A 24371-nucleotide genomic window follows, 5' to 3' on the forward strand; every position below is an offset into this window, starting at 1 on the left:
AGTACTTGTCCTGTCTTTGTCCATAGCATAATCTTGGCAAGTTTCAATGGGAATGCTTTTACCTTCTCCCGATAGCCTGCTTCAGGAATCAGAGACACCACTGCAAGCTTCTAAATTTAGGAAGAACCCAGAAAAAATCAATTTCACCCTGCAGCGACAGAATGTTTAACTGAAATGCTGAGCGTTCTGCTTCTGCAAACCCTGTTGACATGCACCTTATGCCTTATCCTTAGGATTATTTTCTTTTGATTGGATTGTAACTGACAATTTTGGGCAATTTGGCCTACTTCCTTATATTTTCGTCACTGGGCTTATTGAATCCAATACATCGACTCTATGTAGTAAAACTTGCCCATTGGCAGAATTTTGTAGTTCGTCCCACACTCTGCTGAACATCCACTGCTTTATGCACCTGGGGTCAACACCCAACTGTATTGCTTCACTGGCTGCTAACTCCATTAAGGTAATGATTTTGAAAGCTAGTTTGAAATCCAGGTCTGTCCTTGTTAGTAGCTTCCATTGAATGTCTTCATGTCGGAGGCACAAACCAACTGGTCCTGTAAGGCATCCTGGAGGAACCCTCTGATTTTGCAATGGTCAGCTAACCTCTTTAAGGCAGCTATAAATTGGGTAATGGACTTTCTCTCCTGTTGTACCCATTTATAAAATCAGAAATGTTGCAAAATCATCAGTGGCTTTGGTGCAAAAGGACTTTCCAACATTTCACATAATTCTTTATCGGTCTTCTCCACTGGTTTCTATGGTTGCATCAGGCTCCTTAGATTTCCAAATGTCTTGCTCCCAATGGTGCTCAAGAAAACCAGTACCTTTGGATCATCACCCATTCTGTTTGCTTTCAAGTAAGCATTAAAGTGTTTAGTATACAGAATCCAACTTTCTGTCTGTTTCTTGAACAATCCCATCACAACAAATTGGTCCACCACTATTTTCTTGCCACTTGTGTCTACGTAGCCAGTGGCCACTTACAACCTGAGTCTCCTCAGTGAACACTTTCAGTGATGATTTTAGGAAGCTCCCAGGTTAATATTCCCTTTTCAGCCATTTGCTTCAAACTGAGTCACCTCACAATCACCATGTGAGCACCCTTTCTACTCCGGCATCGACTGTCCCATCATGACCCCTTGACATTTCGGTCTGTCTCCCAGCAAGTCCATCACATTATGTTTTCAATTTCGCACCATTTTTAAAGTCTTAGTGATGTTCGATCTCCTCCCTTCCTTACAAAAATGGTTAATGGACTGTGTCTCAGCCTCTTTGCGAGTTATTTAGGTCAATTTAGAAATTATAAAAAGACCAAGTGGTAGGCCTGTCGAACTTGAACCAGGAACAATTTATTTTATGTCTTTACAGCTATGCAGTAAGACCTAGACTGACCCAAAGCTTCCCCTCCTGTCATCTGACCCACTCTCTTAAAGGGCAGCATGCATTCCCAACTACACACATAACAGGTACTTTTGAGACAAATCTTTCCTCTTATTTGACACCCCATCCACCACCTTGAGCATTCATTCCTTTCACCACTGATGCTCAGTGGCAACAATGTGTGCTATCTACGAGGTGCTCTGAACAATTCATGAGGCTCCCCCAACAACACCTTCCATACTTGTACCAATATCATGTACATGGAAAAGTTCAGCAGACGTGTGGAAAACCACAACTTTCAAGTTTTCCACCAAACCACACACCATTCTGATTTGGGACTATATAAGCATTCTTGGAACCTCTTTCCCAATAGCATTCTGGGAGTTCCTACACCCAAGGATTGCCGCAGCTCAAGAAGACAGCACACCAACACCTTCTCCAGGATAATTAAGGGTGGGCAATAAATATTGGTCTAGCCAATGATGTCCACATTCCATGAAATAATAGAAATTTCTCCAGGGTGTAAAGTTGCAAACTCACAAAATAACATGAACCAATCCACTCTGGCATCCATCTTTGTCTTCTACCTGTATGTAATTTAATTTTTTTTGTCAAGGCAATCTTTAAAATTAAGTTTTGTCATTTGTAGGTATGGCCATGGATTGGCAGTTGCTGGAAACATTGCATTCATATTTGGAGGCTGTACCAGTATGAAAGTGAGTAATCTTGCTGGTGTTACTTTCATTTCTATTCAGTGTATTTCAAGATAACGTTTATTTAAGATTCTAGTTTTTGGACTGACTTTCTGTCTTTCTAGTTGGATCTTAAACCTTATCATATATTAACCACTGCCAAACAGGCTCAAATTCAGTTAACTCCGATTTACAGTATTGCATTAATCATAACCAAATTTAGCAACACCTTTGCTATCATAGGTCTGTTGGCATACTGCTTGATGGAATCTGTACACATTTTAAATATATCATTCTTTTTACTCAGTCAATAACAAAAATCTCTCAGAATGATAAGTTTATTGTTTGCATTCATCTCTCCAAAAAATTCCAAATTTTCTCTTCAATTTCCTTTCTCCTTGATTTGGAGGCCTTTAACATACCATTATTAATATGGTTAAATCATGTTTTTAAACTGAATTATAACCATATTGATAATTCATACTGCTTTCTGACACACTATGCAGCATTTGTTTATCACTATTGCCACTAAATCATCTTTCTTACTTTTACTTTTTCTCGTTTTTAGTAAAGGGCATGAAATAGCAATTAGGAGCAGAGATCATTTGTGATTTCTATTTTTTTCCTTAAGCTGAAACTTTCCTGACCGGGGAATTGACATCCACTATCAAGGGAGTTGAGTAAGAGCTAGCTCAATAACAAAAATGGTTTACATATTCGAATAGAATATTTTTAGATTTCTTTAGAAGCTACAGATAGCATTTCTTTCTTAAGGAGAAAACAAAACTGTAGGTGTAGAAATAAAAACAGAATATGCTGAAAAAGTTAGTAAGGTATTCAGCATTCAGAAAAGTTAACACTTCAGTTGTAATATGTAATGATGCAGATATATCACTATGAAATATTTGAATATAATTCTGGAACAATAATTTCATTTTTAGGGTGAGCAGCCCAAGTATTTTAGTGACTTCTACATGCTTACAGGTATGTAGCTATAATGATTGTCTTTTAACTATTTAAACAAATATGAAATAATGAATAGTTTATTTAAAACTGCAATTGCTTTATTATATGTTATTCTGGTGATCTGCAGTTGCTAAGAGTCATGTTATAAAGTGTAGCTTTGGTCCTGTACCTCCCCACTGGATATGGTCTTAATCTCATTTGGATCATTGTGGGGGAGGTATTCAGTGGAGGTCAGAGGCCTCTCCCAAAGATAGCAGAGCAACACAGGGAGAGATCTGGCAGTTGCTAAACTGGATACTTGTAGAAATCTAGACACCATTATTATTGATACTCATTTTGATGCAATGATCTTTCTGCATTTTAATTTTGATAATAAGTTTATTTTTCAAATAATAGTAGCTAGTGACCTAACGTAAAGTAGACAAATAGCATTTGCGGTAATCAGGCTCAGATATAAATGATTGACATTCATGATTAGAAATACCACTTATAGGCAAATATTCTATATTGTCTGATGCTGAGTCAGAGGACCAAGCAGATAGTTGTTTATATGAGAGTCAGCTAGATGATTTCTGAAGGCTGACAGAGGAAGAAAGTTTACTGGATCAATTGTCCCTGATAGTAGTCAGCTCACAGATTGCTAGGTGCGAATGAAAATGGTCAAGGAGACTAGCTTAAGGTAAAGGAATTGGAATTACTTAAAGGCTAGACAAGGTAAAAACAGCAGATTTCCTTCCTTTAAGGACATTTGTGAACTAGATGAATTATCATGGCAATTGGATGGTCCCTTTTATTGATTTTGCTGAAATAAAGTTCTGATTAGAACCATGCTTATTTGAGGAGATATCAAGTGGAATTGATAAATTAGATCTACTGCGTCACCATTGTCAACTCCCTCTCTTGCCTCCTCAAAAAGGACACATAGAAACACATAAGTAGGCTGTTTGAGCCTGCCTCATCTTTTGATAAAATGGCTGGTCTGACTGGGCCCTTAACTCCACTTTTCTCACTGTTACCCATAAGTCCATGATGCCTTTGTTGATCAAAAATCTATCAAAATGTTTCCTTTAACATATTCAATGACAGAGCCTCGAAAGAGCAGAGACCATGCAACAGCAGAAACAAAACAAGGTTAGTCAGATAAGATTTTACCTTTTGAAATCCGTGGTCCCTAATTATTATTCTATTTTTAATTTTGAGGGGGTTTTCAATTATTTCCTTTAATAGGAATTATATTATTTTTCTACCATTGATGTTAAAGTGATTGTTCTGTATTTCCTTGGCATGTTGTTTCCTTCTTAAACTGTGAACCAATCTTCTGGCACAACATCTTTTTCCAATAAAATATTAGACATGTTTACTCATGCCTTTTCCATCTCTTCCCTCACTTCTTTTAAATACGTGGACAGAATTGATCCAGACCAGAGATCTTCTCCTCCTTCAATTCATTTAGATTGTTCCATATATCCTTTCTTTCATTTGAATGCAATTAACTCATTGCTCATTTCATCATTCAATATTGTGTCCACCTTTTTGTATCTCACTGGTAAATAACAAATTTATTTAATGGGCTGAATTTTACCATAAATCAGCTTAGTGTCAATTTCAGGGAGTATCATGGAGGATTTCTCTATATGAGCTCTAGCAAACATCTCACATAATTTTCCACAGTTCATCTCATTATATATGCACCATGCCTCTGTGCTGCTGCACTTGTGCTATTGCATGCCCTCGAGTGATGGAGGTAATTGCCACTGCTGGGACCTTCTGGGATTTATGTTGCCCATGCCAAATTAAGATCTCAACTATCCACTAGGGCATCCCTGCCAGCAACAAATAGCCCCTCACAGTGCAAGGCATAGGAGAGAAACAAAAAAAAAGCTTCTGAGGGCTTCTGGATGGTACAGGTGACATTTAATTGGAAATAGAAATTCACATTCAGCAGCATATTGTTCGTTTACATCATTACCTGTCTGATTGTCTGTCATTGTAACTCCAGCTACAAGGATCAAACTGCACAGACTATCCCATCCTTAATAAAAACTGAAAGAATTGTAAATGCTGTAAATTGGAGACAAAAATAAAAATTGCTGGAAAAGCTCAGCAGGTCTGGCAGCATCTGCAGAGAGAAATCGGAGTAAAATGTTAACTCTGATTTCTGACCATAGATGCTGCCAGACTTGCAGAATTTTTCCAGCAATTTCTGTTTTTGTCTCTAAGTCCCTTTCTTCTCTGATGCCGCTTGACCTGCTGTGCTTTTTCAGCTGTTTATCCTTTCTAGCTGTGCTGAAAGCAAACCCATGTCATGACAAATTCTGGGGTGGGGTGGTACTGTGGTTCAGTAATTAGCACTGTTGCCTCACAGCACCAGAGACCCGGCTTTGATTCCAAACTTGGGCGACTGTCTATGTGAAGTTTGCACACTCTACTCTGGGTGGTCCAGTTTCCTCTCACAGTCCAAAGATGTGGATTGGCTATGCAAAATGCCCCATAGTGTCCAGGGATGCGCAGGCTAGATGGATTAGTCATGGGAAATACAGGGTAAAAGGGATAGGATGAGGGGCGCAGGTCTGTGTGGGATGCTTTTCAGAGGGTTGGTGTCGATTCAATGGGCCAAATAGCCTGCTTCCACACTATACAGAATCTATGATTCTATGAATCTGGGTTGTGAGAGTGAGTAAAAATATGGAAGGAGATGTTCAGGTTCTAAAATTATAATATTTGATATTGAATCCTGAAGGCTGCAAGGAGCACTGCAGCAGGCCTGAGGCAGGAATGTTGGCATTAGATCATGATAGTGTGTTGATGTGGCAGGCAACTGGATACTCTGAGTCATTTTTGTGGATGAAGCACAGATATTCTGCAAAGCAGTCACCCAGTCTGTTTGCCCCAGTGTAGAGGAGACCTTACATTAATGTTCATTTCTTCTTATAATAAAGAATAGCTTCCGATTCACCTTCCTAATTAATTCTTGTACCTGCATGCTATCTTTTTGTGACTTATACACTAGAATACTTAGATCCTGCTGCACTCAGAATTCATCAATTTTTATCCACATAAGTAATAGTCTTCTTTTTCGTTCTTCCTGCTAAAGTTTGTATCATGTCATACTCCATTTGTCAGATTTTTTGTCCCCTCATTCAACCTATTCACATCCATCTTTATTCTCTTTTTGTCCTCTTCACAACATACATTCCTATCTATCTTTGCGGCATAAGGAAAGAGAGCTGGGCTTTCAACTAAAGTATTAATATAAGTTGTAAAATGCTGAGGCCCTGGCCAAGACCCCTGCGGAACTTGTCACATCCTGCCAACCAGAAAGCGACTTATTCTGCATATTTCCAGTTTTGTGTGTGTCAGCCAATCTTCTATCCATGCTTATATGTTACCACTTCATCATGAGTTCCTACTTTGAGCAATAATTTTAGGTGGTAGCTTGTCAAATCTTTCTGTAGGTTCAAGTACCTTGTGTCTACAGGTTCCTCATTAACTATGGCATATATTACTACTCATTATTGACAATAGATCTCAGATTTAATGTCTTGCGTTTTTCTGATTCCTTTGTTAGATTAATCCTTGATTTGTAAAAGACTGAACAGCACCTTCTTTCACAGAAAGCAAAAGTTGGTGGTCAGTTTTTGTGACCCAAAGTCTGTTTTCTGTGGGGTTCGACAGCGCACTGTATGGGTACACTTGCTTTTTCTGATATGCATCAATGACTTGGTCTTGAATGTAGGGGGTATGATTAAGAAGCTTGCAGGCAGTACAAAAATGGACCATGTGGTTGAAAATAAAGAAGAAAATTAGACTGTTTGAAGAAATCAATGGACTAGATAGGGTTGACAGACAATGGTAAATGGTGTTCAATCCAGTGAAATGTGAGGTTTTTTTGAGGGTAGCTAACAAAGCAAGAGAATGCACTATTAATGTATATTAAGAAATCTAGAGGTTTAGCGAATCCTTGGCATGCATGTGTATGGACCTCTGAAAGTGGCTGGTCACATAGGAATCGTTGTAAATAAGGTATTTGGGTTACTTGCCTCATTGGATAAGGAATGAAACATAAAGTCTAGGAGGTTTATACGGAACTGTATGAATAATGATTAAGCTACATCAAGAATACTTCATGCAGTTCTGATCACTGTACTATCCTAAAGATATGGATGGAGTACAGAGCATATTTACAGGGCTGCTGCCTGGGTCTGGAGAGTAAGATGGAAGATTGGACAGGTTAGAGTTGTTTTCATTGGAACAGAAGAGGCTAAAGAGGACACCACTGAAGTATATAAAATTATGAGGAGTTGAGTTAGAGTTGAAAGGAAACTCTGTCCAACTTGGTTGAGAGGCCATGACCACCAGATATTGATTCAGGATGAGAGATAGGGACATTTATGAGATATACTTTGTCAATCAGGGGTGTGATTGAAAGGGTGGTAGAGGGAGAAACCCTCAGGACATTTAAGAAATACTTGGCAAATTTGCTGAATGCTTTCTCGTCAGCCAGCGTGAACATGATGGATCAAGTGGCTTTTGTTTCGTGCTGTACATATCTTGGTATGCTATGAATTTGACACATTCCTCTCTCTCTCTCTCTCTCTCTCTCTCTCTATATATATATATATAAATATATATCACACAACACATTAATTGACTCAATGAGCATTGCATTTTTAAAATTAGTTTCAAATGACTCCATGCAGCTGATGTTGTTGATGGTAAACAGAATCAATGAATGGCCTTAAAGTTGTGATGTTTACAATAACAAAATGACTCTTGATACTTGTAAAATATGCAGTGTTATTTAGTAATATAGTTTCTTTTTATAACAGTAACTCCTTCTGATCTAACTTGGGAAATAATACCACAAAGTGGATACATTCCATCTTCCAGAGAAGGGCATTCCATGTGGTAAGAGAGAACATGGGATTAGTGAAATGGTTAACAATAGGATACTGACTGGATATCTGATTGTACTGACGAAGATTGTTGCCTTCACAACATAATTTGCGTGGAGTAATAACAGCAAAAAAAAAAGCCTGTCTTCAGCTGGCTTCAACTTAATTTGATGCTAGCTGTGGAAAAGTATCTCCCTTTTGTTCTGAAGGTCTCAAGTGGAATGGGTTTATATAACTTTCAATATCATTAATTTCTGTCCATTTCATGGAGTCAGGAATATTGATGGAGTTAGTTACAGACAGGTTCACTTCTAGTTCTCGGTGGAGCAGGAGTCAAGCTATTTGTTGTGATAGTTATTGTTGAGTTTGGAGCAAAATCTAACCAGTATTATCTTCTTACAATAATCACTAGTGACAACAAAAGTGGACAAATTGATTTGCGTATAAAGCCACTTGGATACTGGCATTGGCATGTTTGCATTTACTGCTACCAGCAGCAAATGAAATTGAAAATTAACTTGCTTCATTAATGTGAATGAAGCAAGGTTCATTCACGTTAATCGTGCAACCGATACAGCTAATGCCACCATAATGGACAGTCAAAATAGCTGCTTCTTTGTCAGGAGCCAAGCTCTGAGATGTCATTTGTCTTGAAATGACCACTTAATCACATGTCATTTGGGAGCTCTTTTCAACCAGCAAGTGAAAACTGAACCTTTATTATTCTTGTTTTATGGAATTTGTGATTTTGAATATATTGAACAGAATATGTTACCTGATTAATTTCTTGTTCATTTTCATTGCAAGAATAGTTTGTTTTAGCAGATATGGTAGTTGTGTTGCTTTCAGTTCTGTTGAAAATGATTGAAAAAGGGTGTGAGTGAAAGACACAGGAGATCGGTTTAAATGTCAGGTGTCTTCAGCTAAGATATCTCCTTTATTATAAATATCTTACTCCTTTCTCTAAATAAAAACAGATTCCTGCAATGTATTACAAATTATGGTGGTGCATAACTCTGAAAAGAAAATATTTGCAGGGCAAGAGAGAAACGGCAGTGGAGTGACATCAAGTGAAATCTCTTGGTTCAGAGGACTAGCAGGGCCAAATGGTTTCATTTTGATCTGGAATCATTCTTTGATTCTATGAGTATTCCTCCAAATTTGTTTTTAAATTTGATATTAAACAAACATGGACAAAGTGGATATAAAGCAGCTGTTCCCCTGAGTCGAAAGGTCAATAACAGGGGGTGTAATTTTAAGGTGAAAGGCAAGAAGTTTAGAGGGAATTTGAGAAAATAAAATCACACAGAGGCGGGGAATGCAGTGCCTGGGACAGTAATTGAGGCAGATGCACTCACAACCTTTTAAAAAAAATCACTTGGATGAGCACTTTAAATGTCATAACATTCAGGACCGCATGCCTAGTGCTGGAAAATGGGACGAGTGAAGGTTTAGTTTAACTTTAATGGTCCAAACTTAATGGGCTGAACAGCTTCTTTTGCACTGTATGATTCTATGATTTTATAATTTCTAATTATATATATCAACTAAAACTAATTTATACATCTGGGCTTGAAGCAATTTGTTGGCAACTTGGCATTAAATTAAGTAGGTAACATTTTTTACCCTTCTTTTTATTTCCCATTCCCTTTATTGAAGATAAAATAATCCTTCCATGTTGCAATCCCTTTGCTTATGTTTGAAAAATTTATTCTTTCTGCATTATCTGCTCACCCCCAGCTTTTCTTGCACTTAAAGTTATGTAAAGTTAAATACAGTAGCAAGCTATTTCAACTTTTGCGCAAGTTTAAATAAGAACTTTGTTTTTAAGTATTATGAAAGGAAAAGTCTATTTGTTTGGAGGCCGGTCTCACCACCTTGTACAAGAATGCTTACCTGGAATGTATTGTTTTGATATAGGTGAGTTTATACCAAATTTATTTCTAACCTTTTACCTTTTGAAGTTTAAAATGCTTCATAATTTTTGTAATTTGTACAAATCACCTAGTTCTTAATTGAAATTATTGCCGGTTCTAAAATGGCAATTATGAAAATACTTAAGGTTTAGATATTGTTTCTCACAGAATGAATAGAATTTATAAAAGAAGTGAAGACCACATAGATTACATTGACAGCAAGTTCAGTAATGGAAGCAGAACAATGTTGGGCTGCATGGCCATTCACAACCTCTATCTTTCTCCTCCTTTCACCTGTCAGTAGCAGCTTTCTTCTGCCCATTGCACTCTACTCTCTCCCATTCAACCTTCTTACCACCTTGCCACCTTCATGACCATCTCATAAGAGATGGCAGCAGGATCAGCATAGCAGCAATAATGATCACTTTTACATTCAGTTTTGAGGCAGGGTCACCAGATCGGAAAAGTTAACTCTGATTTCTTTTCACAGATGCTGCCAGACCTGCTGAGCTTTTCCAGCAACCTTTGTTTTTGTTTATGATTTACAGCATCCTGCAGTTCTTTCAGATTCTATCGATTACCTGGCTCACTCCTCAGCTCAAACACATAATAAGTTAGGTGCTGGGTACCAAAATCAGCAGCCGATCAGCCACATTGAAACAATAATTCAGAGTTACTTAGGCTTGTTAACAAGCCTATTGATTGAATAAAAAGCTGCTCACATCAAAATACAGTTAATTCGTGCAGTCAGGCAGAAATGATAGGCTATTTTTAATGGAGTAAGTAAAAAAATTGAGGTGGAAAGGCAACTGGGAAGGGAAAGCAGTACGTCATTTAATGCATGATCAGAGACATGCCCATTTTATTTGCATTGCCTTTCTGACAGAACTACCCCCATCCCTCCCTAGACTCATGATCCCTTCCCACATTAAAATCCTGAGACCTGACTGTTTACGACCATTATGATTCAGCTTCATCCTTCAGTTCCAATACTGCTGAGAGTTCTGGCACCGCTATTCCCAAGGGCAGTACTTCATTCTACAGAGGAGCAGAAGTCCCATGGTAAACCGACTTAACCCACTCGCAGCCTCTTACAGCTATGGTGTGGGATTGCATGAAGTGTGTCAACTTTCAACCAATTCTCCTTCCCCTTTAAAGTGTATCCCAGTATATGTGGAGGGCATCAGATGACTAGATTTGTGAACGTGAATATTTTAAATTTTGCTTGGTTACCTTTGAGAATTGAGGTTATTTATAAGTGGCTTTCCCTTGTTGGTAAATGAATAGCTTTATTTATTCTTGTTTTCCTTTGCTCCAATTTGAGGACACTATGTTAGGAGACGGAGTGTCATTATCTCAAGAGACATTTTTGAAAATTACTGTTCAATGTTTTATAGTTTTCTTTGATCATTTTCTCACATTTTGTTAATGTTTTTGAGATAAGCAACTCCATGTCAAGGAGCTTGCATACAAGCCTTCAGTAATGAAGAATGTAATGTAATGCATTTGGAAGATGGGAACATGCTGGTATGTTCTTGCTATCTTATTGGCAATGTCCTGATTAAGTCTGGGATGGAGAGGCTAGTGGAGAGCCTTCCTGCGCCACTGTGAATTGAAACCCTTAAGTGGGAAATTAATTCAACCAGAGACAGGCAGGATGGAGACTTCATGGGAAGCCTGAAAAGCCAATCTTTTTTGGACCCTATAGGGTTCCTTCAAGCAAGTGTCTGATGGAGGGACCCAGCAACAGGAATGGGGAAGCCAGCACTCTGATTCACAGGCAGTTCTCAGAGGATGGGATTTCATCCCCAGGTATCTTCAATCCTGAGAAAGGCCACCCCTGGCCACTACATAACTCGACGGGCCTTCCCCAAAGCAGGCGACTTAGAGCTGTTGCCTGGTACTGCCAAACATGCTGCTATGAACAGCAATTTGTGGTAACCATTTACGTTTACTCTTATGATCATAAGAGCTAAGAGTAGGAGCAGGCGATTGAGCCCCTCGTGCCTGATCCGCCATTTGATATAGTAATGACAAATTTCATCTCTGCCTCAACTTCATTTTCCTGCCTGCTGTCCATAACCAATTACTGAATTAAAAATTTATCAATCTCCTCAAATTTATTCAGTATCCTAGCATCCACCACACTTCGGTGGAGTGAATTCCACACATTCACGACCCTTTGTGAGGAATAATTCCTCCTCATTTCTGTTTTAAATCTGCAACCCCTTATCCTAAAACTATGACCTTTTATTCTAGATTGCCCCATATGAAGGAGCATATTTTGTATATCAATTTTGTCAATCCCCTTCAGCATCTTATATACTTCAATTAGATCTCCTGTCATACTTTAAACTCCAGAGAGTATACACCTAAACCGTTCAATCTCTTCATTAGACAAACCCCTTATCTCCTGAATCAATTAGATCACATGGAATGCAGAGAGAACTAGCCATTTGGATACCAAATTGGCTCAAAGATAGGAGACAGAGGGTTGTGGTGGAGGGTTGCTTTTTAGACTAGAGACCTGTGACCATGGTGTACACATGGACCGGTGCTATGTCCACTGGTTTTTGTCATTTACGTAATTGATTCAGATATGAACATGGGAAATATGCTTAGTAAGTTTGCCAATGACACCAAAATTGGTGGTGTAGAGGACAGCCAAGTAGGTTATCTCACAATTCAAGGGACCTTGATTAGATGGTCCGATGTGATGAGAAATGTCGGATGGAGTTTAATTTAGATAACTGTGAGGTGCTGCATTTTGGAAAGGCAAATCAGGACAGGACTTATACACTTAATGGTAAGGTTCTGGGGAGTGTTGCTGAACAAAGAGACCTTAGAGTACAGGTTTATAGTTCCTTGAAAGTAAGTTGCAGGTAGACAGGGCAGTGAATAAGGCATTTGGTATGCTTGCCTTTATTGGTTAGTGCATTGAATGTAAGAGTTTGGAGATCATGTTGTGGTTGTACAGGACATTGGTTAGGCTATTTTTGGAATACTGTGTTCAATTCTGGTCTCCCTGTTATAGGAAGGTTGTTGTGAAACTTGGAAGGGTTCAGAAGATTTACAAGAATGTTATCAGGGTTAGAGGGTTTGAGCGAGAGGCAGAGGCTGAATAGGCTGTGGCTGTTTTCCCTCGTGTGTCGGAGGCTGAGGGGTAACCTTATAGAGGTTTATAAAATTGCAAGGGGCGTAGATAGGGTGAATAACCAATCCCTTTTCCCTAGCATAGCAGAATCCAAAACTAGAGGTTTAAGGTGAAAGGGGAAAGATTTAAAAGTGACCTAAGGGGCAACCTTTTTACACAAAGGGTGGTGTGTGTATGGAATGAGATGCCAGAGGAGGTGTGGAGATTGTAAGTGTACTATGTTCAAAAGGCATCTGGATGGGTACATGAATTATGAAGCGCTTGGAGGGATATGGGCCAAATGTTGGCAAATGGAATTGATTAATTTGGGATATTTGATTCGCATGGATGAGTTGGACTGAAGGGTCTGTTTCCATGACTCTCTGACTCTCTGACTGTAATCTAGTGAACCTCTTCTGAACTGCCTCCAACACTGCTTCATCCCTTCTCAAGTCAGGGGATCAAAATTGTACTCCAGGTGCTGTCTCACTAATGCCTTGTTACACTTTTATACTGTATTCTTCAGCAATAAATGCCAAAATTCCATTTGTCTTCCTTCTTGCATGCAGACTAGTCTTCTGCAATTCTTGCTAGTGGGGGAGTGCTGTTGATAATTATTTCATCTCACCTAGGTGGAATTGAGACGATAGACATAGGGGCACAAGGAGGCCATTCAGCCCATTGAGTCTGCTCTGCCATTCAATGACATCTTGGCTGATCTGATAATCCTACAAAGCCACTGACTTCCATACCTACCTTACTACAGCTCTTCACAACCCACTTCCTGCAAGGATGCCCTCCCATTCTCCCAGTTCCTTTGCCTACATTGTGTCTGTTTGGATGATGCCACCTTCTGAAACAATGCTGCTGATATGGCTTTCTTCTTCTATAACCTGGTTCCCCACCCACTGCATTGACAGGGCCCTCAACTGCTTCCGACCTGTCACCTATGCGTCTGCCCTGGCCCTTCCCATCACTCTCAACAGCATGATTGGGTACCCCTTGGCCTCACTTTTCATTCCACCAGCCTCCGCGTTCAAAGGATCATTCTCCAACATTTCGGACAATTCCAGCAGAACGCCGTCACCAAATACATCTTCCCCTCACTCCTCCACCTGCATTTCACAGAGATCATTCCCTCAGGGACACACTGGATCATTCATCGACCACCCCCTCCCCCTTCCCACAGCACCTTCCTCTGTAACTGCAGAAGGTGCAATACCTGCCCCTTCCTCCTTTCTGCTCACCATCCAAGGGCCTAAGCAGTCTTTCCAGATGAAGCAGTATTTCACCTGTACCTCCTCCAATCTTGAGTATTGTGTTTGCTGCAAGCAAGGTGGCTTACTCCGCATTGGAGAATCCTGATGGAGACTGGGTGATCACTTTGCAGAACACCTCGGGTCCATGTGCAAGCATGACCCCAATCTTCCTGTAGCCAGTCAATTTAACATAGCGTCCTGCTCGCACGCTCACTTGTCTGTCCTCAGCATGCTGCAGTGTTCCAGTGAATCACAGTGCAAACTGGAGGAACAACATCTCATCTTCAGACTAGGCACTTTACAACCTTCTGGACTCAAGACTGAATTCAATACCTTCAAATTGTGAACCAACTCCATTCCTTCCCTTTCTTTTAGCTTTACTTGTTACATTCTGTCACCATATCCTCTCTCCCCTCCCCCCACACCAGTGGGACTGTCGGTTCTTTGAAGTCTGACAGTTAGACACACCACTATTGCGCGCCCCCACCCCACTATTGCATAAACGCTGTCCCCCCTACACATAGAGTCTTACATAGAACATACAACATCTCAGTGCAGTACAGACGCTTCGGCTCTCGATGTTGCGCTGACCTGAGGAACCAATCTGAAGCCAACACTATTCCATTTTCATCTGTTTGTCTATTCAATGACCATTTAAATGTCCTTAAAGTTGACGAGTCTACTACTGTTGCAGGCAGGCTGTTCCATGCCCCTACTACTCTCTGAATAAAGAAACTACCTCTAACATCTGTCCTATATCTATCACCCCTCAATTTAAAGCTATGTCCCCTTGTGCTAGCCATCACCATCCGAGGAAAAGGGTTCTCACTGTCCACCCGATCTATCCCTCTGATTATCTTGTATGTTTCAATTAAGTCACTTCTCAACTTTCTTCTCTCTAATGAAAACAGCCTCAAGTCCCTTAGCCTTTCCTCGTAAGACCTTCCCTCCATACCAGGCAACATCCTAGTAAATCTCCTCTGAACCCCTTCCAAAGCTTCCACAACTTCATATAATGCAATGACCAGAACTGTACACAACACTCCTACTGCGGCCACAACAGAGTTTTGTACAGCTGGAGCATGACCTTATGGCTCTGAAACTCAATCCCTTTACTAATAAAAGCTAACACACCGTATGCCTTCTTCACAACCTTATCAACCTGGGTGGCGACTTTAAGGGATCTATGTACATGGACACCGAGATCTCTCTGTTCATCTACACTACAAAGAATCTTACCATTAGCCCAGTACTCTGTATTCCTGTTACTCCTTCCTAAGTGAATCACCTTATATTTTTCCACATTAAACTCCATTTGCCACCTCTCAGTCCAACTCTACAGCTTATCTATGTCCCTCTGTAACCCTCAACATCCTTCGTCACTATCCACAACTCTACGTAGTGTCATCCGCAAATTTACTAACCCATCCTTCTACTCCCTCATCTGGGTCATTTATAAAAATGGCAAACAGCAGTGCCCCCAAAACAGATTCTTGTGGTACACCACTAGTAACTGAACTCCTGGATGTATATTTCCCATCAACTACCAACCTCTGTCTTCTTTCAGCTAGTCAATTTCTGATCCAAACCGTGAAATCACACTCGATCCCATGCCTCTGTATTTTGTGTGATAGTCTACTATGTGGAACCTTATCAAACACCTTACCAAAATCCATATGCACCACATCAACCGCTTTACCCTTATCCACCTTCTCAAAAAACTCAATAAGGTTTGTGAGGCTTGATCTACCCTTCATAAAACCATGTTAACTATCCCTAATCAACTTATTCCTTTCTAGATGATTATAAATCCTATCTCTTATAACCTTTTCTAACACTTTACCCACAACCAAAGTAAGGGTCACTGGTCTATAATTACCAGGGTTGTCTCTACTCACCTTCTTGAACAAGTGAGCAGCATTTCCTATCCTCCAGCCTTCTGGCACTATTCCTGTAGACAATGATGACATAAAGATCAAAGCCAAAGGCTCTGCAATCTCCACTCTGTCTTCCCAGAGAAACCTCGAACCTAGGATAAATCCCATCCAGCCCAGGGGACTTATCTATTTTCACACTTTCCAGAACTGCTAACACCTCCTCCTAGTGTACCTCAATCCCATCTAGTCAGTATTCTTCTCGACAATATCATCTTTTTTCAGTGTTAATAGTGACGAAAAATATTCATTTAGCACTTCCCCATCTCCTCTGACTCCAAGCACAACTTTCCACTACTACCCTTGATTGGCCCTAATCTTACTGTAGTCATTCTTTTATTCCAGATATACCTATCGAAAGCCGTGGGGTTTTCCTTGATTCTTTTGCCAATGACTTCTTATGTCCCCTCCTGGCTCTTCTTAGTTCTCTCTTTAGGTCTTTCCTAGCTAATTTATAACTCTTAGGTGCCCTAACTGAGCCTTCACATCTCATCCTAACATAAGTCTCCTTTTTCCTCTTGACAAGAGCTTCAATTTCTTTAGTAAAACACGGCTCCCTCGCTCAATCAATTCCTCCCTGCCTGACAGGTACATACTTATCAAGGAGACGCAGTAGCTTTTCTTTGAATAAGTTCCACATTTCAATTGTGCCCATCCCCTGCTGTTTCTTTCCCAATCCTATGCATCCTAAATCTTGCCTAATCGCATTGTAATTGTATTCCCCCAGCTATAACTTTTGCCCTGCAGTATATACCTATCCCTTTCAATTGCTAATGTAAATATACCCGAATTATTACCAAAGTGCTCACCTACCTCCAAATCTAACACCTGGCCGGGTTCATTACCCAGTACCAAATCTAATGTGGTCTCACCCCTTGTTGGCCTGTCTACATACTGTGTCAGGAAACCCTCTTGCACTCATTGGACAAAAACTGACCCATCTAAATTACTCGAACGATAGTACTCCCAGTCAATATTTGGAAAATTAAAGTCCCCCATAACAACTAACCTGTTACTCTCGCTTCTACCGAGAACTAACTTAACTTTGCTTTCCTTTCCTCTACATCTCTGGAATTATTCGGAGGCCTATAGTAAACTCGCAACAGGGTGACCTCTCCTTTACTGTTTCTAACCTCAGCCCATATTACCTTAGTAGACAATTCCTCAAATGATCTTCCTGCAACTGTAATATCGTCCTTGAATAACAATGCCACACCTCCCCCTCATTTACCATCTTCTCTGTTCTCACTGAAACATCTAAATCCCAGAACCTGCAACAAGAATCTCTGTCCCTGCTCTATCCATGTCTCCGGAATGGCCACAACATCGAAATCCCAGGTACAAATCCATGCTGCAAGTTCACCCATCTTATTTCAGATGCTCCTGGCGTTGAACTGGACACACTTCAAACCAATTCTTGCTTGCTGGTGCCCTCTTGTGACCTCACTACTCTCAACCTTCGGTATACTGGAACTACAATTTAGGTTCCCATCCCCCTGCTAAATTAGTTTAAACCCTCCCAAATAGCATTAGCAAATTCTTCCCCCCACCCCCAGGATATTGGTACCCCTCTGGTTTAGGTAAACACCATTCTGTTTGTAGAGGTCCCATCTACCTCAGAAAGAGCCCAAATTATCCAGGAATCCAAAACCCTCCCTCCTGCACCATCTCTGTCGCCACATGTTAAACTCCTGTCTCTCCCCATTCCTCACCTCACTAGCACATGGCATGCGCAACAAACCAGAAGTAATAACTCTGTTTGTTCTAGCTCTCAGTTTCCACCCTAGCTCCCTGAATTTCTGCCTTAAATCCCCATTTCTCTTCCTACCTATGTCATTGGTGCCTATGTGGACCACGACTTGGGACTGCTCCACCTCCCCCTCAGGATCCCAAAAACATGGTCAGAGACATTACAGACCCTGGCACCTGAGAGGCAACACACCAACTGTGGGTCTCTGTCGTTCCCACAGAACATCCTATCTGACCTCCTAACTATGGAGTCCCCAATGACTAATGGTCTGCCCCTCTTTCCCCTTCCCTCCTGAACAACAGGGACAGACTCACATCTCATATCAGCTCTGATGAAGAGTCATCTAGACTGAAAACATTAGCTTGCTCTGTCTCCAAAGATGCTGCCTGACCTGCTGTGATCTCCAGCATTTATTGTTTTCAGTCTTCAATAATACTAACAATAATAATAAAAATCCTGATAATCCTTTTTTCCACTTTCCTGCCTTTTCCTGACAATGCCTGATTCCCTTCCTGATTAAAAATCTGTTGATCAGAGCCTTGAATATACTTAGTGACCCAGCATCAATAGCTCCCTACAGTAAGATAAAAATCACACAACACCAAGTTATAGTCTAACAGGTTATTTGGAAGCGCTAGCTTTCGGCGCGCTGCTCCTTCATCAGGCTGTTGTGGAGAATAAGACTATAAGACTCAGAATTTATAGCAAAAGACTATGGTGTCATGCAACTGGAATTATATATTGAACAAACCTGGATTGTTGTTAAGTCTTTCATCTTTTAGAATAGATTGCAGGTTTTGGTTCATTTATATGTAAATCCCAAAACTTCTTTTAAGTCACCTTCTCAAGACAATTTAAAGTTTTATAACAAAAGGTGACATCTCAGCTCAGACATGCATTAAAAGTGTGAGGTTCGTCTGACCATATCACAATCTTGAGTCAGACTGTTCTATTTCCAAAGTGTAATTTACAAAATATTACATTATTCTCCACAACCACCTGATGAAGGAGCAGCGCTCCAAAAGCTAGTGCTTCCAAATAAACCTATTGGACTATAACCTGGTGTTGTGTGATATTTTAGCTTGGTCCACCCCAGTTCAACACCAGCTCTTCCACATTACCCCTGCATTAAGGAATTCCAGACATCCATTACCCTGTGACAGAAGAAGTTCCTCCTTATCCCCATCTTAAATGTGAGATATTCTGAGATTATGTGGTCTGGTCCTAGATTCTCTGACATGAGGAAATAACCACTCCACATCTACCAAGACAAGTCCCCTAAGAATTCTGTATGTTTCAATAAGGTTTCTTCTCATTCATAGAGTCATGGAGATGTACAGCCTGGAAACAGACCCTTCGGTCCGACCCGTCCATGCCGACCAGATATCCCAACCCAATCTAGTCTCACTGCCAGCACCCAGCCCATATCCCTCCAAACCCTTCCTATTTATATACCCATCCAAATGCCTCTTAAATGTTGCAATTGTACCAGCTTCCACCACATCCTCTGGCAGCTAATTCCATACATGTACCACCCTGTGTGTGAAAAAGTTGCCGCTTAGGTCTCCTTTATATCTTTCCCTTCTCACCCTAAACCTATGCCCTTTAGTTCTGGACTCCCCGACCCCAGGGAAAAGACTTTGTCTATTTACCCTATCCATGCCTCTCATAATTTTGTAAACCTCTATAAGGTCACCCCTCAGCCTCCGACAGTGCATAAAGGCCCAATCTACACAGCCTGTCTTTGAAAGACAGTCCCTCCATACCTGGTATCAGCCCAGTGAACCTTGTCTGGACTGTCTCCAATGCTAGTATATTTTTCCTTTGATAAGAGCCCAAAATTGTTCAGAGTATTCCAGCTGTGGTCTGACCAATACCTAGACCAGTAATTGAACCTGCCTGGTCTGCATGATTCAGTGCAACACATTTACACCTGAGAGCCTTAAAGGCACCAAGGAAGTTCAATTTCCCCTCAACTTTACTATGTGGAGAGGAATGACCTTGAGAAACAATTATAAATGCTGCTCTATATAACTATCAAAAATGCAGGTTTATCACAGTTGCCAAAACCAAGCTTGGGAGCTCAGCAGAGTGAGGGGGAAGTCCTGTTTTTCATTATACCAAATGACATGCATTTGAATCAGACACTGCCATCTTTGATGAAACCATTAAATGAGTAACTCCAGGTTTAGATCAGTTATATGTATTCAAAACAGTGGTTTGCCATTAATTTGGAAATCAAATTGTTCAATTCCTTAACAATTCAAATTATGTATGAAACCCTGTAGAGATGATGAAAATACTTCTTTAATAGAATTGTGATAATCAATCCAAAACCTACCTGACATTAACAGAAAATAGTTTTTGATTTCATCCATAGAATGGTTCAAGAATCTCTTTGGAAAAATTGTGATGAAATATATTACCAATTATTATACTTTTTTAATTTTGCTGTACTCATCATTTTAAAGCCCAAATAATACTGCATCCCAAAACAACTCCACATTAAATTTTGAGAAAAGCTTTTGTGAAGTAATTTGATTTGGAAAGATTTCATAGTGACTTGCCTTTTTAAACCAGACGCAGAATTCTAAAGTTCTTTTCATTGAATTGTTCAGAGTCCTTAACATGGGAGAAGCTGCAGATAAATGGCATTGCACCATGTACTTTGAACCACAGTGCAGCATTGGTTGGGGACAACATTTTTGTCTTTGGTGGAATTCAGAATGGAGCCGTTTCTGATAACCTGTTCATGTTTAACACAGGTTAGTAGAGTACTGCATCATGTTTCCCAATTAATGGAACACTAGAGACAATAGAGTTGTATTTGAGTTTGGACAATAGAGTGAAATGGGTAATGTAGGAGCAATGATATTTTACATCTCTCCAGATCTTCTTTTCCAATAATTTCACCATCAAAATTAACCTATAAGTCTTTGCTAGGTTTAACTCTCAGAGGGGCCCTCTGATCACCAAAATGATCACTACATCTGGATTCACCCAACTAATCACTCTCCATGTTTTATCCGAGTAGTCAGTGTTGGAATTTATTCAAATTCAGCAGGTGTCTTAACATTTTTCCACAGTGCTTTGGCTGTTTTAACAATGATCATGAAATAATAATAGGGAGTTTAAATGCTTGATAATTCCTTTTTTTCACTCCCTAAACTAGGAGTTCAGAAATTAATTGTAACACCTCTGCTATAGTATTAACCAAACAGCAGCTAACTGAGAATAAAATGCATTGTCTCCTGGACTTCCTACATTGTATGGTTTAGATAATTAGTTAATAAACTTGATGAACCATTGGAAAAGTTACTTTTAAATGTTATTATTGATTTTATTAATGATTTAAATTCCTTCAAATAGAAGGAATGTATATTTAAAATCGATTACACTCAAAAGCTGCAACCTTGCAAACCAATATCCAAACTCATCTGTGATCACAGCTCCTTACTATGCATCCAATTATGTAAAATGCATGAATAAGAACACATTAGATTAGATTACAGTGTGGAAACAGGCCCCTCGGCCCAACAAGTCCATACTGACCCGCCGAAGCGCAACCCACCCATACTCCTACATTTGCCCCTTACCTAACACTATGGGCAGTTTAGCATGGCCAATTCACCTTACCTGCACATCTTTGGACTGTGGGAGGAAACCGGAGCACCCGGAGGAAACGGGGAGAACGTGTAAACTCCACAGTCAGTCACCTGAGGCGGGAATTCAACCCGGGTCTCTGGTGCTGTAAGGCAGCAGTGCTAACCACTGTGCCACCGTGCCGCCCACATTATGGAGCTCAAAGTTCATTTAATTTGGTTTGCTGCATCCTAGCTGAATTGTCAGATTCTGGAAATTTCTATACATGGTATTGGCAATATGAACACATAATACATTTTAATTGATTATGTTTGCTGTTTTATAAGAGATGTTAATCTGTTCAAAATAAACAATTAATGCACCTTTTGCATTAATTTTGCATAAACAATTTGCAAAATGAAACGATTAGTATTCATTCAGTGCTTATCTGCTAAAATGGACAAATGCTTATAAGTAATTTAGACAAAAGTTATAAAAAGGTTCCAGTCATTTTTACTTCCTTTCATGTGGTGTGAGCATTGCTGGTAAAGCCAGCATATAAATTACCCAACTCTAAATTGCTTTCGTGAAGATGAATTGCTTTATTGAACTGATGTAGCTCTTTTTTTTGCAACTTCTATTCTTGAACATGGCTCCCAATATATCTAAGTGTGGTTCGGAACTATGGAAAGCATACTAAGGTGATATTTACTTTACTGAGTGCAGATCAATGAGAATTTGGAATCTCTGAAACAATGGATAAGTAATATTCTCTTCATGTGCCACACAGCTAACTTTTGTTCCTTTTCCAGAGGTGAAATCTTGAAACAGAGTACTATTCACACTGGCATTCCATTATAAATACTTTATTGGCGTTCGGAAATACACCAGATTCAGAGTGGGGGAAATCTAGCATGTATGTGTCCCACCTTGATGTGCTTCTGCAGAAACCCCAAACATAGAGGCAAATATAGATCCATTTGTGGATGACCTTTTCAACCATTTGATCGAAAAAGAACTTGACATTGAAGATAATTCTATCCAAGCAAGCACATATTTTAACAAACTAATTGAGAAATGAGACAGGGCAGATATTTTGTCTGCTGTTGGACTGTATTACAGAGGCTATGTTTAGGTGTTTTGCTGGGTTTTTTTCTCTGAAATTTTGTCGCATTATATAAATGCAATGTAATTAGCTGGATGGCTGGTTTGCAATATAAAGTAATGCCAACAGCGCGCATTCAGTTAAACCAGAGGTTACCATGAAGGCCCCAGCTTCTAATTTCTCCCCTCACCAGATGTGTAGTGACTCTCAGGTCAAACCACCAGTAGTCTCTCTCTCTCTGTCTGATGAAAGAGCAGCCCTATGGTCCAGTAGAACTGTGTAAAAACAAAGGCTGCAGATGCTGGAAACCAGATTCTAGATTAGAGTGGTGCTGGAAAAGCACAGCAGTTCAGGCAGCATCCGAGGAGCAGGAAAATCGATGTTTCGGGCAAACGTTGATTTTCCTGCTCCTCGGATGCTGCCTGAACTGCTGTGCTTTTCCAGCACCACTCTAATCTAGAATCCAGTCGGACTGTGGCAACTTTATCTTCTTATAGTCTGTATTTCCAGGTCTTTATGACCAGAGCAGCTAATATTTTACCAATTATGAATTAAGGTAATTGCAGTCTGCAATTTAAAGATACATGAGCATATATAGGTTACTGAAACTGATGTGGTAGATAAGAAATAGCTTTGAAAATAATTTTAAATACTCTCAGTTTGTAGGTCGCTGTTTCAAATCAAAACATTTGCTTGCTTATATGCTCTTTTTAAATGATCTAACTACCTGTTTTATGTTATTTAGTATCTCTGACTTGGACTCCAGTTAAAACAGTTGGCTTGACTCCAGCTCCCAGGTACATTCTGGTTTAAGCTTCATCAGTTGACAAAGCATCATAAATAAAATAGCAAAAATTATAAATATGGTTAAACAAGTCCAGGTGATCAACATTCTGATCAAAGTATTTTAACATAGAAATATCTTCCTTCTTAAAATGTAACTCTTCACTAAATATTTGGTCATTGTCCCAACTATTGTTGAGGTGGTGGTGGTGGTGGTGGGGGAAGGGAAGTGGTAGGGGTGGTGGTGTTGGAATTTTTGCCAGATCGTGTATACTGAATTTGGGATACAATCAGAGCAAAGAGCAAGCTTGTTGCCTGAGGGCATTTACAGGCAGAGAGTTAGCCATTTCTTTTAAAAATGTATCTTTTTATGCGTCAGTGGCTAGGCCAGTATTTATTACCCATCCCAGAGGACTGTTAAGAATCAACCACATTGTTGTAGGTATGGAGTCATATGTAGGCCAGACCAGGTAAGGATGGCAGTTTCCTTCTCCAAAGAGCATTAGTTAACCAGATGGGTTTGTTTTCTCCCTATCTTCAACTTTGCAACTTTTTAGGCTTTAAGCCTCCTCCTTTGATCTAAGGTTATCCTTGACTTCCCTTGTTAGCTCTGGCTTTCCTGCTTTTCATATTGGGTATTCTTGGCTTAAAAGAATGTGTCATTTTGTACCCTGAGCATTAATTCTCTAAATACTAAATGCAAATAATATGCAATCTGCACAAGTATCAGTCAATAACTGGCTCCAAGAAGAATGAGTTGAGCCATCGCCTCTTGACATTCAGTGATATTACTAGTACTGAATCACCACGATCAACATCATGGGAGTTACAATTATAATTTATAATACAAAAATGGCAAAGAGGATAAAGAAGTACTTTGTGTCCATCTTCATGGAGAAAGGTACAACTCTGCAATAATTAAACTTCAAGGATTGAGTGCAAGTCTGAAACTAAATGACTTTGACCAGAAATT

General features: G+C 39.8%; 1 protein-coding gene across 3 annotated transcripts in view; it reads left to right on the forward strand.

Annotated features, from left to right (window-relative positions):
- The first annotated feature begins 1968 nt into the window (after positions 1-1968).
- Positions 1969-24371, forward strand: part of zmp:0000001301 (acyl-CoA-binding domain-containing protein 4) — a 198164-nt gene continuing 175761 nt past the window's right edge. The window contains exons 1-7 of one of the 3 annotated variants that reach the window (XM_043713698.1): positions 1969-2099; positions 3017-3059; positions 4128-4172; positions 7871-7949; positions 9768-9856; positions 20547-20693; positions 23361-23412. In XM_043713698.1, coding sequence (XP_043569633.1) covers positions 2094-2099; positions 3017-3059; positions 4128-4172; positions 7871-7949; positions 9768-9856; positions 20547-20693; positions 23361-23412 — 461 coding nt within the window. In that variant the 5' untranslated portion in view covers positions 1969-2093. The remainder of the gene's footprint in view (positions 2100-3016; positions 3060-4127; positions 4173-7870; positions 7950-9767; positions 9857-20546; positions 20694-23360; positions 23413-24371) is intronic. The other 2 variants (XM_043713706.1, XM_043713715.1) reach the window with 2 other exon arrangements.

This window comes from Chiloscyllium plagiosum, chromosome 2, assembly GCF_004010195.1.
Source record: "Chiloscyllium plagiosum isolate BGI_BamShark_2017 chromosome 2, ASM401019v2, whole genome shotgun sequence".
Classification (NCBI taxonomy): domain Eukaryota; kingdom Metazoa; phylum Chordata; class Chondrichthyes; order Orectolobiformes; family Hemiscylliidae; genus Chiloscyllium; species Chiloscyllium plagiosum.